This window comes from Sebastes fasciatus, chromosome 23, assembly GCF_043250625.1.
Source record: "Sebastes fasciatus isolate fSebFas1 chromosome 23, fSebFas1.pri, whole genome shotgun sequence".
Taxonomy (NCBI): Eukaryota; Metazoa; Chordata; class Actinopteri; order Perciformes; family Sebastidae; genus Sebastes; species Sebastes fasciatus.
Window position 1 is genome coordinate 15,894,821 of NC_133817.1, and position 13,686 is coordinate 15,908,506.

At 39.4% G+C, this 13,686-nt stretch overlaps 1 protein-coding gene across 1 annotated transcript; it reads right to left on the reverse strand.

Moving 5' to 3' along the window:
- Positions 1-60: 60 nt before the first annotated feature.
- Positions 61-11,996, reverse strand: smo (smoothened, frizzled class receptor). Its single transcript, XM_074625402.1, has 12 exons — positions 10,831-11,996; positions 8,208-8,407; positions 7,892-8,101; positions 7,638-7,810; positions 7,331-7,550; positions 7,108-7,231; positions 6,868-6,960; positions 5,953-6,061; positions 5,409-5,594; positions 4,695-4,843; positions 2,907-3,041; positions 61-2,813 (listed from the first exon to the last, which is right to left on the reverse strand). Exons 1-12 carry the CDS (start codon positions 11,075-11,077, stop codon positions 2,203-2,205), a joined length of 2,457 nt encoding a protein of 818 aa, XP_074481503.1. The 5' UTR covers positions 11,078-11,996; the 3' UTR covers positions 61-2,202.
- Between the last annotated feature and the right edge of the window lie 1,690 nt (positions 11,997-13,686).

A 13,686-nucleotide genomic window follows, 5' to 3' on the forward strand; every position in this document is an offset into this window, starting at 1 on the left:
CTGGCGCAAGTGCATTAATGTTGTGACAATATGGCAAAACAATCACACAGAAAAGTGTAGGGTTACTTTTATTTACATATAAAAACAAAACAAATACAGCTGCACAAAGTAACAGTAAACTTTTTTTTTACACAGTTGGGAGACTAAACACAGAAAGCAACACAAGGCTTACAAAAACTGAAATTACTTTTCAATGCATTAAAAAGTAAAACATAAATTCCAAAATAATCTTAATTTAGTCTCTTAATACTCTTTGAACATAAACCTTTTGGGTGGATATCAGCTACGCTTTATTTCTGTTGCCAAACTCCCTACATTGTTGAATTCATAGCAGTGTGATAACTACTAATAACATAAATAATTCTCTATCCTACACATCTCACATGAAGACACTTACATTAGACAGACTAATTAGCATTGGCTAAGAAATGGTCTATCTCCTTCAGCATCATTTATCCATATTGAGTGTAAAATGAAAATACTAGGTGACATTTTGGTTACAGCACAAGTACAGTGACAACTTCTTATAGCATAGTTGACTCTTCCCTTTTTCTTTATCATATCAGCAGAGTAACCAAGTGATTTGATATATAAATCTGTACAAATAATACCCTTATTGAGAAATCTATGAACAACCTATATACAGAACACACATTTAGAAAGGAGGAGACAGATAGAAGCATTTGGGGGGTTGAAAAGTGACTAAAGTAAGCCCTAAAATACGTCATACAGAAGATTTTCAAGTGGACTGAAGAGAAGAAAAAACACATATGAAGCTCAGTTTAGATTAAATATGTACAACAGATTAACAAAAGTAGAAATACTGCTGTAAAAAAATAACACTTTCAAGGAGAAAAGTTAAGAAATGTACAAGGAGAACTCGTTGAGAAAAAAGACGGCATTCATTTCAGTCTTTTTCTCCAGGCAAAAAATAAACTAATTGTTGGTTTATTGCACCAGGCAACAGAGCGCATGCAAATAATTAATGTGTATTCTAGCTCAGTACCTTTTGAATACCAGCTGATTAAAGAGCAACTTAGAACCGCCTCAAAAAGTACAGCAAAACACTGCTTTTCAGCCTGGTTTTAACTCACTCGTTAACAAAATCGTGTCACTATTACTCTGCAGATGGCAATAAAATGAAGGTAAAGTAAGGACAATATAATTTGGCTTATTCGTCTAAGTCTGAAGTAAATGATCACAAAATGCGTGTACAAAATGACTCGTCTTGTACAAATTTAACAGTATTTTTTCCTGGCTTCTGAGTAAGGCCGAGTGTGAATCACAAATTCTTAAAGACACCTCTTAAATTCCTGCCTGCTTAGCAATCACTTCTGTGCTATTAGTATTAATAGGGCAAGGGAGATAATGGTTAGTACCTCAAGTTAATTGTACATAAACACAAGTAATTAATGGCTAAATAGTGGTGGGAAGAGAGGGTCTTAAAAAACATTAAAGTATAACACAAAAGAAGATCTGGGGTAAACAGCATTTGCAAGAAGCCCGTAGAATTTTTTTTTTTTTTTTTTTTTTAAAGGTGCCAAATTTGATATCCAGAGCATTAATAGAGCAGCAAACAACTATTTGCTATGAGCGCGATAAGAGGCGATAGAAATGCTCCCAATCCGTATTTAGCACCTTTAACCTGTAATGGTCTTCTGTATGAGTCAGGTTAGGTTAAACAATTATGACACATGCGGTCAATCAAAGATTAACAACATAATTGACTTTCAAACGTTTTATCAACTGCCTTCATCTTCAAATGTCCTTACTGGTATTTTAAAAAAACAAGTTGGCCGTGTCAATTAGCAATTCATCCATGACACGATATCCGTGTCGGGCTGATACTAGCTGATGAATGCATACATAGGGGGGTTCAGAATAAAGATATCTGTTTCAAGCCACATAAAGTTTTAGCTGCCTCGTTCATCTTGTCATCACGGAGTTGCCTTTGAAATTTAACCGGACACAAATAAAGTATAAAAAAATATTTTTCATTAACTTATTCACAACATATTTTTTTCACTTTATCCCTTTGTCTTTTCCAAAAAGAAGAAAAATAAAAACTGACCAGCTTAGTTCCATCTTGACCTCTGGGCGTTGGGAATTAGGTGCACTTTAGTACGATTGTTTGAAAGTATCCAGCACTTTTTTGTAGCTTACTGTCTGTGTACCACAAAGCAGTACGTTGGAGCGACGCTCTCAGAAGTCAGAGTCTGCATCCATAAGCTCCGCCTCCATTAAATTGGTCCGAGAGTGAATGGGTCCGTAGCCGGCCCGTCGGCCCGCCGGTACCCGAGCCACGTGGGCCAACCTCTCCGACAGCCCGTCGGTGAGATCCATCTCGCCGGGGTAGCGGCAGGGTCCGCTGGGCTGCCAGCTGGAGGCTGAGGGGAGGCAGCGTGGGCCCAGACCCAGATCCTCTGGGCGGTCGTTGAAGGTTAGAGGGTTAGAGAGCAGGCTGCGGCCGTAGCTGTTCCGACTGCTCTGGTAGGGCGGGTAGGGACACCTCTCCTCATAGGAAAGGGGGTGGGAAGGTTGGAAATCTGGGTAAGACCCCGGCAGGACTTCCTGCTCCAGCTTCTGCTGCTCCCGCAGATTAGCGACCAGACTGGGGTGGCTCGGCAGTTTGGGCAGGCGAGGCACCGAGCTGCGACCGAACTCACGCTGGCGGTGAGCCTGGTGGTCCACCGCCTCCTCCACCGGACGCACCTCCTTCTTCCTCTTCTTCTTCTTCTTTTTCCTCTTTATCATCTCTGGTGAGATCTCAGCCTCCACCATCCACAGCCTGTTCCTCTCCTCTGGAGGCGGCACTGGGACGAAATAACAGAAAATTAGTTGATTAAAGAAAAGAGGGGGAAAGATTAATGAAAAAAGATGCAAGGAAAAAGCTCTCCGGCTCTCACCTGGTGTACCAGTCGGAGTAACGGAGACGTCCTGAGGCAGGATGGCACCTCGCCTGGCCACCATCTTGGTCACATGCTGCGCCCAAGCTGACGACACGTCGTTCGACGGCTCGTTCAGTTCAAAATTGATCCCAGCTAGGAATGAGAAAAAGACAAACCACAAACTCTCCGTTTAGGGACAACTGAGGACAGCTTTAAACCAAACTGTACTCTTAATGGCTCCCCCGCGGCGCCTTTATAGCTCTGAACTGCTCCAAGCTAAATAAGCATGGCGGCCACAGCGGCCTCACAGCTTACATGAGCAGAGATGTGTCATTCAGTTCTTAGCTACAGACATAACAGTTGTCCCTGACTGTGGAGCCTCTATAAAGCCACAAAAAAAGGCAAATGGAAAATCTTTTTCATGCCAAAATTTGAAAGGAAAATAACACACAGTGGTTCTTTACGTCAGCACACATGGTGCCATTTTTGACATTATATTACCGGACGCCACAAAGCTTTGAGAGGTGGTTCACCCAAGTTATAAAAAAAAACATTTTATCACTTAGCTCTAGTGGTATCTATTACATGCAGATAGTTTTGGTTTTATGTGTCCACCAATTAGCCCAATATAATGGACATGAGCGCCCTTTAAAAAAATTAACAATGTGTCTTTCAGAAACAACGTGCCGGATAGAACGACTTTGTACCAAAGAAATAGTCTGAGTAGAAAACCCCAAAACATCTGCATGGCTAGATACCTCTAGTTCAGGGGTGCCCAAACTTTTTCCCTTGGAGGGCCAAAATTGGAGCTCAATGGTGCAAAAGTAAACACCTTTTGTATTGTTAAGATGCATGATGGTACTATGATCCAAAGTTCCCCTTATTGAATATTATTTTTTAACCCCTTAAAACCCACCTGCTGAATATAATTGGGCTCATTTCCATTCATACCCTATTCATGCATTTCGAAGACTGTTCAGGGACCCCAGCATGCAGAAATATTCAAATACACAATTTTTAGAATAGGCAAAAATAACACATTTATTCAAAAAACTGCATGTTTTTGCCCCAAACTGCATGTGATTATCATAAAGTGGGCATGTCTGTAACGGGGAGACTCGTGGGTACCCATAGAACCCATTTTCATTCGCATATCTTGAGGTCAGAGGTCAAGGGACCCCTTTGAAATTGGCCATGCCAGTTTTTCCTCACCAAAATTTAGCGTAAGATTTGAACGTTATTTAGCCTCCTTCCCGACAAGCTAACATGATATGGTTGGTTCCTTAGGTTTTCTAGTTTCATATGATACCAGTATCTTCACTCTCTAAAAATCGAACCTGCTACAACCTCTGAGAGACTGTTAAGTAAGTCAGGATCGCCAGCAATCCTGTGGGCCTTTTAATTAAAAAAAAAAATTTGTGAACATCTGGCGGGCCAAATCAAACCTGATGGCGGGCCAACTTTAGGCAAAGTGAGAAACTGTCTTGTTGTATTTTGGGTGAAGCAACCCTTTACTATGGGGGTGAAACAGGGAGTATCTTATGAATAATATGCATACATGATATGATCTCCACAATAAATGATCTAACCTTGCAGTTTCAGTTATTTACCACAAGGTGGAAGTATAAAAACATCACCAGACATGGTTTCCACTGTTTCATCCATCAACCCAAATAGTGGACAATCTAACAAACCTTCATGAAAAACTTAAGTCAACATTGTTTTTCTAATTTACTGCACTCTAATTAATCCTAAATGATCAGTTTAAACTCACTCAGAATGAATGATCTTCACTGATATACTCACCCACTGGTCCGTCGTGGGACACGGTGTGCATGCTGAAGGAGAGCTCCTTCTCCGGGTCCTTATGAAGCTCCTTCCTTAACGCAAACGCCTTGGCGATCATCTTGCTCTTCTTGATCCTCTTGGGTTCGTTGTCACTGCGGCCGATAATCCTGACGCGGGAAACAGAACGGCAGGTTCAGACAGAGAGACACTGACGCTGTCAGACATGTCCCATTGGGCAAGATTTCCTGAACGCTCTCTCATTTTACGTCACCCTGAGTGACGAGTGACGTGATGAGTCTTATGCCCACATTGAAAACAATAATTCCATGAAGCTGAATTACAGTTGTTTTTTTTCAAAGAAGAAAGGAAACTAATTCCTGGGAGTCAAATCCAAGTCACAGTGAGCCCTTGTGAGCGCTCTTACAAAACCGAGGATTAACACTGCAAACCTAAACGCACACACGGCATTTTGACTACATGTATGCCTCTGTACTTTTGAATAATGAGAGTGAAAATCCACCGTTTTTCAAGATGTTTGGCAGGAAACGTCTGCTTGGTTAGTACATGTTTAGGGTGCACAGAGATTAGAATTTTCCCACGCTGTTATCATATCTTTAAAACCAGGCGTGTAGCCGTGATGTGAACATAAGCAATGAGAAGAGACAGATTGGAAAAAGAGTATTTCAAAAGGCAGAAACATGATGATTAATGTCACACTTGATGTTTGCTTACTTGCACCAGGTCCGTTTCCAGATGAGGATGGTGGCCTTGGTCCAGACCCATGTACTCATGGCGATTCCCGTCCCAAACATGGAGAACAGGTTGATTTTCTCCACCATCAGGCTGGGCCGGTTCTTAATAGTGCATTCTGGGATCGGCTTGTTGGTCTGAGAGGCGATCGTCACGTTGGCTTCACACCTGTTGAAAACATCCCAGAGATGATCAGTCTATGTGGCTCCCACACCTTCTGGCCGTGTGTGACTGAGGTACATTCAAACGCTGGATCTGGTAAATAAGAAAGTCTTTTACATGTCAGGGCAGGAGAGAGAGAGCGGTTTACATTTTTGAGGCTAAATTAATTCCAATGCAGCCAGTGTCAACACCGTGAGGAAATAGGGCTGCATTCACCGCTGTGAGCTGAGCGGTTACGCAGCGGTTTGGAGTCTCAACAGCATCAGTTTGTGGATTTCTCTGTGTGGAGGGTTTGCAGGTGTGCAGCAACAAGCGCTGCAGCAAAATCACAGGATTTCTGCACACATGAAGAAGACAAACTTACAGCACGTATTCTCTGAAGCTCCGCTCCCACTCAGCCTGGTTGAAGAAGTCGTAGAAGTGGCAGCCGAAGGTGATGAAAACAAAGCCAAAAGCGAGGAATCCAAATATACCTGACAAGGAGGAACAAGTCAGATGTGAGATACCAGACACAGAGAGGAACATTTACCATAGAACAGTGGTTCCTTAACTTTTTCATGTCAAGGACCACCTAAACTGACACAAATTAGACCATGGACCCCCATTTGATAAGATTTTGTCCCCCATCTGATAGGATTTTTGCTTTTATATGTTTTATTAAAGAAATTGTATGAAAGCCATGACCAAAAGGGTCATACCTTCTGTCATTATGTTACTTATGGATGGATTTATAGTAAAAATAAATTCTTCCTCTTTTTGCTGGGGACCCCCTTGAACTCCCTCAAGGACCCCTGGTGGTCCCCGGACCTTACTTTGAAAACCACTACCTTTGTAGAAGTAGAATAATGTGTAAAATGATTGTAAAACAGACAGAAATTCTTCCTTTTTTTGCTAATTTTTCACGTTTTTAAGGCATAACCTAGTGATATTAGTTAAGATAAGATAAGATAACCCTTTGTTAGTCCCACAGTGGGGACATTTGCAGGATTACAGCAGCAAAGGGAAACAGCGCAAATAACGAGAGGTATCAGTAAAAAACTAAACAAGATCTAATAAATAAGCAGGTAAACAATAAAGATATAATAAGTACAGTAAGTAAACAGAATGATGATCCATCAAAAGTGTGTTTAGTGTGTCCAATGACATGCTTTCTTCTTCCCCTAACACCCAGGTCTCAACTCTGATCATAACCAGGATGGTTTTAACCTTCATACTATTTGTCAGGTCACCACTGTTGTGTGAAATGGCACCAGATGACAGAATATAGAAGAGAACGTACCGAGTCTCAGCATCGTCTCGTTGATTTTGCTGGCGGCTTTCTCGCTTAGTAATCCCGGGTGGTTGCTCTTAATGGAAAACAAAGTCATGACACCTAAAAAAAGAGAAATAAACTGAATCAGTTGGTGGTTGGTTGGCTGTAGGGATGAATTTGAGGAGGACTTCTGGAGGGTCTCAAAGCTTGAAAGATTTGGATAGAAGAGCCAAAACAGCTTTTACTTGAATGTAAAACCGGACTCACCCCGAATGAGGTAGTAGCCGCCGACAACGAGCACCACCCCGATGGGGGCCAGTACAAACCCGGCGCGGTATCTGTAGTTTTTGTAGCCGACGAAACAGATCCCACTCACTGAGTCTCCGTCCACCTGTGGAGCATCACAAAACAAATGAGGAAAACAACTCATGACTGCATTTGTCAGTCCCAGAGTGTCAAGATTGTCTGAGGTGAACGGCTCCCTACACACCTCAGCGATAGCCAGGATGGCCACGGTGAGGACGAAGGGGACGGACCAGGTGACCATGTGGAAGTAGGAGGTTCTGCCAGACAGCGGCTGGTGGGTGGTGCCCAGCGCTTTGAAGGACGTGTGCCAGGCGTAGGTCAGCATGACGAACCAAATCACGCCCGACATCAGGGAATAGTACACGATGATGAAGATGGTGACGCACGACAGCGTCTCCGAAGACCTGTAGAAATGTGATTTCTAAGGTTACATTTCTAAATTGGGAAGGACCTCTAATCTCACGACTGATCAGGTGAAAACGTTCACTTACGAGGGCTCCCCGAGTCGCATGGTGTTGTCGCTCTTGCACACGATCTCGTCGCGCGCTCCGTCCAGGAACTGAGCCAGCCAGCCGATGCTGCCCACAAAGAAACAGGCGTTGATGTAGAAGAGGATGACAGCCGGGTAGCGGTTGGAGTTCTTCCAGTCGGCAAGAAACGTGGCCTTAAAACAGAGGACATATGAAGGTTTAATCTCCTTCCCAAAAAAGGCACAGAATTATGGGTATCGTAGTTTGTGTCTCACCAGGGTGAAGAAGGTGCAGAGGAGGGTGATGGTGCCGAAGTAAGCGATGTAGGCGTGCATGTCATTGTGCTCCTCCTCAGTGAACAGAGGGTTGTCGCACTGGATGCCGCAGCCCTCCACGTCTTTGTACCAACTGGACTGAATGTCCGTCTTCACCAGCGGAGCTTCACACTGGCCCGATATGTTGAACTTCAGCTTCTGCACCTCGTTCTGCACACAGAGGACACAAAGGGGAAAAGGTGAGTACCCTGACTGACCTTTGACCTGCAGTGAGAAGAGACTTTCCGGTTAGGGTGTACATAACGACGGAGCGTACCGAACAGCCCACAGGGAACTTGTCACATTTGAGGAAGCTGGGCCAGCCTCTCTCCTGGTCCACGATGCTACACGGTCGACGCGTGGCCAGACACAGGCTCTGGCTGGGCAGTTCCACCCGACCGTTCTCACATTTGGGCATGTAGATGGCACAGAGCAACGGCTGGATGACGGACCAACAGCGAGGAGCGTTCCGCAGACCTTTAGGACAGAAAAATAGTCTTAAAACACCCTGAAACATTCAAGTTAGACATGAGAGATGTACGACAAGACACGGGCTACACTTATCATGATGGTGATATGGACGAGAAAATGCATAGATCAGTCAGTTTGATTAGAATTTACAGGCTGACTGTGATCATCTTCAGTCACATCATCGAATCAATTGTGTAATAGCAAAAATAATTAACAACTAATTAACAAAAATGCCAAACATTTACTGATTCCAGCTGCACAGATGTGAGGATGCTGCTGTTTTTTTTTGTCGTATATGGTAGTTAATTTAATACTGTTGACCAGAGAAAACAAGAAATTTGAAGATGTCACATTGAACTCTCATTTTGTAAACAAACTGATTGATTGAGAAAATAATCTGTCGATTAATAGATAAGGAAAATAAATGGTAGTTGCCGCCCTACTATTTGGATCAATCACAATAGTCAAAAGATAAGAATGCAAAGATTAATTTGAGAGTAGAGTAGAGTAGATTCAGGGTGATTTTGTTTAGAATATCAAATATGAACAAGAATTCCTGGACATATTGTATGTGTGTAGAGTAATAATGTTTCCAACTGGCTACGGCTTGATAGAAACAGTCAAAAGCATATTTAATCTTAACAGTAAATTATAATTTAAGATGCAGCATAATAAGGAATAGTATATGCATGATCATATTTCTCTATTTAAGGTAAGGCTATAATCTTCTATCACGATATAGGTAATTTCATATCTTGATAATGATATATATCCCGATATAGCATGTTTTCTGGTAATTCAATGAATATTTGACAAATAAGTATTTTCAAATTTTATTAAGATCTTTAGTGTAAAAATGAACATAATCATTTTAAGTGAAATTAAAGAGAAAATAATGAATAAATATTTCCAGCTATGCACTGACTACGTTTACACTCATGCACACAAATACAGAGTTATCAGATTAAGATAATAGTTTGATTTTTAACTGAGAAATTTGAGTTAGTATGTGCTTGTTATTATCAATTTAGACGATGTAATTGTTTATCACGATATCTGATTTCATCACGATACGATTCCATTGAAAGCCAATAAATTATTATATTGAATTATCGCCCGGCCCTACTTAATCATGAGCACAGTGAGAGATATTATATGAATGGATGCTGCTGTACGTCACACAGGAGCCAGAATAAACCACATCCAACAACACAAACAAGGCTCCTCATCAGATTTAGGTCACCTGAGAGCCCTTCAGTGACCTGGCTCTGACAACTCATTAGGAATGTGAAGCAGAATATCTAAAAGCCTTTTATTAGTGAGAGTCTCCTATTGTTGTCTCTCTAACACCTATGGGTGACTCCTTTTGTTGCCTTTAATGGCTTTTAACCCTTCATTTCCTGTTGAGGAGCCCCATTGTCACATCAATTAACATTATTATCACCTTGAAACAAAACTGAATATTTGTAGTAAAACTGATCCCATTGCTTAAATACTCTCTCTCTCTATATATATTGTAGTAATTAAATAATAATAAATATATATATATATATATGTATTATTTAATTACTACAAATTAAAAGCCTGAAAGCGAAGTGCTCATTGCTATTTGATTTGTGGTAGTTAATAATGTATTTTTAGTGAAATTATTGTTCCTAATTATCACTTTCAAAATAAGTAAATCATGTTAATATTCATAATAACCCTTTAGGTATTTACAGAACTATATGTTTTTTACATTTAATCTCACATGATTCACTGTAATCACTGAGATTTATCCTACCTCTACAGTAACAATATATTTTTTAAATATTATTCTTATTATAACACTGTATATATATATATATATATATATAATTAATATATAACAATGGTAATAATGTGTTAATATTCATATTAAAATGTTTTGTATTTTGATGCTTTGGCAACACAGTGTTTTTTTTTAACTTTCATGTCAATAAAGCCCTCATTGTTATTTGACTTGTGGTAGTTAATAATGTATTTTTAGTGAAATTATTGTTCTTAATTATCACTTTCAAAATAAGTAAATCATGTTAATATTCATAATAACCCTATAGGTATTTACAGGACTATATTTTTTACATTTAATCTCATATGATTCACTGTTATCACTGGGATTTCTCCTACCTCTACAGTTACAATATATATATTTTTAAATATTATTCTTAATATAACACTGTATATATATATATATATATATATATATATATATATCATTAATATATAATGTGTTCATATTCATATTAAAATGTTGTTGTTTTTTTACTTTCATGCCAATAAAGCCCCTTTGAATTGAATTGAATTTCTTATTGGATATACAGGATGGTTATCACTCTTCTTGTAAATACAAAAACATGATGGAGCATCTTTTTTAAACTTGGGGACCCCATAATAAATTAAAATCTCACCAGACCACATGGTCAGCTTCTCAAAAGCCTCTTCCTGGGTTGTGGAGTCCTCAGCCAGGACCAGAGAGGTGTGTGTGTAAGGTAGAGGTGATCCCAGACATGTGTTGTACTTCAGGGCCTCGCATGTGGAGGTTTTCTTGCAGTTATCCTCGAACATGGTCCCGTTAGGAGACAACAACACCGCCTCGCAGTCGGAGAGCCAGGCGGCCCAGACACAGCACAGCAGCATCCCAACAATGGGAGACATCTTGGAGGAGGAGGAGGAGGAGGAGAGATTTATAACTCTGCACAAAAAAATTGAATTCTTCAGTTATTCCTGTTTTCCACAAGAAAGTCTTCTTCTTTTATATTCCAGAACGTTGAGGGGAGAATTCTGCGTTCCACTTCTAAACTTTCCTCGCAGTCCTCCCAAACTTTTTGCTCCTGCACTTCTTCTTCTCCGATCCTTTCTGCTGCTCTTTCCTCCTGGATTCCTTCATTATCCAAAAATCAAAAACAGCTCCAAAACACTCTGGAACTCTGGAAAAAAGCGCACCATCAAGTCCACATAAAGTGAAGTATTCATTTGTAGTGTTTTAAGTATGAAAAAGACATCAGACCAGAGAAAGTTTGCAGATTCGCCCTCCCCCCACTTCCAAAAAAAAAAACTTGCCATGAAAAAAAAAAGTGTGGATGTCTGTAATAGGATCTCTGTGGCTCAGATGCACCACCCACTTCTCTCCTCCTCCTCCTCCAGAGCCCACCCTTCTTTACAGAAAAATAAGATGATAAATGATCCTACATCTCTCTAGAAGAAGTGCTTTTTTCCTGCGAGTGAAGAGGTTTCTGTTGTGTTCCTGAATGTGTGGATGTTGTTTTTTGTGTGTCTCTGGTATGCACATGGTGGTGGTGGTGGTGGTGGGGGAGAGTCAGAGCAACAAAAAACCTCCCCTCTTCTCCCATCCCCCCTCTGCTAGTGGAAGAATGTGCCTTATGGCAGCAGTGCCTTCTCATCTCAAGGACCCCCAAAACAAACTGATCTGACAGCTTTACTCTCACATCAAGAGGCTCACACACCTGGAGGATCTTTATACTAAACATGTCACCACTTCATGGGAGTGAAGCTGAAATGTTTCTCATCTTTATGAAACCCCCTGGTGGTCCTCAGATTTTTTTGAGAACTACTGATCCACCAAATTAATATACAGAGGCTATAATACAGCAGACATTTACATATTTCAAATGTATTTATGTGTACTCACAAATTGTGTTTCTGATGCTGTACATTTTCTTCATTCTTTGAATAACATATAAGATAGATTCACATGATAGTAACTTTTTTATTTGGATTGGCTACAAATACATTTTGATTGATTGATAGATTCACATGCTACAGCTGCACAAGACTCACAGATAAAGAAGCATTAGAATGAAATAAATACAAATTAAAGACGAAAGAGAATACATTAAAGAGAAATATATATACAATACAATACTTCAAATTACTGTATATAAATGCATTGTACAACTATTCGTGCAAGAAATCCAGACACGTGTATTGTATAAATATAGGTATAATATTACATTTATTTATTGTATATACTAGATTGATTTATTGACGGACTGTACACACTATGTTCACCCATTCACTCTGTATCTTTTATATCTCTTTTATTGTTTTTATAATTTTTGTATACCTTTACCTCTCCTGTGTTTCACTCTGTTTGTTGATGTTGCTGCTTTGACACCTGAATTTCCCTCATAGGAATTAATAAAGGTTTATCTTATCTTATCTTATAAGTATGAATAATAAAATAATGTTGGAGCTATTTATTTGTTGATAGTATTTAGTTGTTGTTTTACTAATAAGTAGTATTGTTTGATTGATTATTCTAGATGTTTGCTTTATTTAGATTCAATTTTGATAATTTTGCGATTTGTTTGGTTTAATTATTTTCTTGTTTACTATATTTCAGTTTTTTGCATAATTAGTATTTTGTGAATTGGGTAACACTGTAGGGACCTGAGGTTATGACCAGCATGTACCTGGATGGGCCTATGGATTTTGACCAGATCAAGAGACGCAGCAGTAGCTATGAGTTCTTTGTTCTTTTGTTTGTTTGTGTAAAAATAAATCATAAGAAACACAGAAACTTTACATGGACAATGAACGCTTCACCCTGTGTAAACCACATACCCATGGTGCATCAGTGGCCCTTTGATTTAAGTTTTAATTGGATTTTTCTGACAAATGGCCACTACAAATACAATATACATACATACTATACCTATTTAATAATAATAATAATAATAATACAATATTACAAAAGGACAGCACGATGGAGCCATTCAACAGATAGACGTGTACATCTGGTCTAATCTGTACTGATGATGCAGGCTAGATCTGTTAGGGATTAATTGTATTATAAGACTTTATAGTGAAAATACATGGTATACATATAGAGATACTATCACACAGATGCAAGTTATTTTTTTACATTAATAAATACATTACTGGCTGTTTGCCTTAATGATGATGACAGTCGGAATGTCTCAGCCTTTATTAATAATCATGTATTATGAATTAGACAAAGATTTACAAGAAGTTTTGAATAGTTGTCACATGTTTATATGGCAGTAGTGAGCACATGAGTATCTGTGTGTGTGGGAGGAAGGAACACAGTTAATAACTCAAAACTACTGGTTTCCTTTGGGACATTCATAATGGACTGGGCTTCCTCTTGTAGGTTTAAGTGGCTGCAGGAATCTGGTGTGTGAATTTATTTTATTCATTTATTTATTTTGATTTGTTTATTATTATCATTATTTTTTATTTCAATTTATCATACATATATATATTTATATTTTATATTTCTT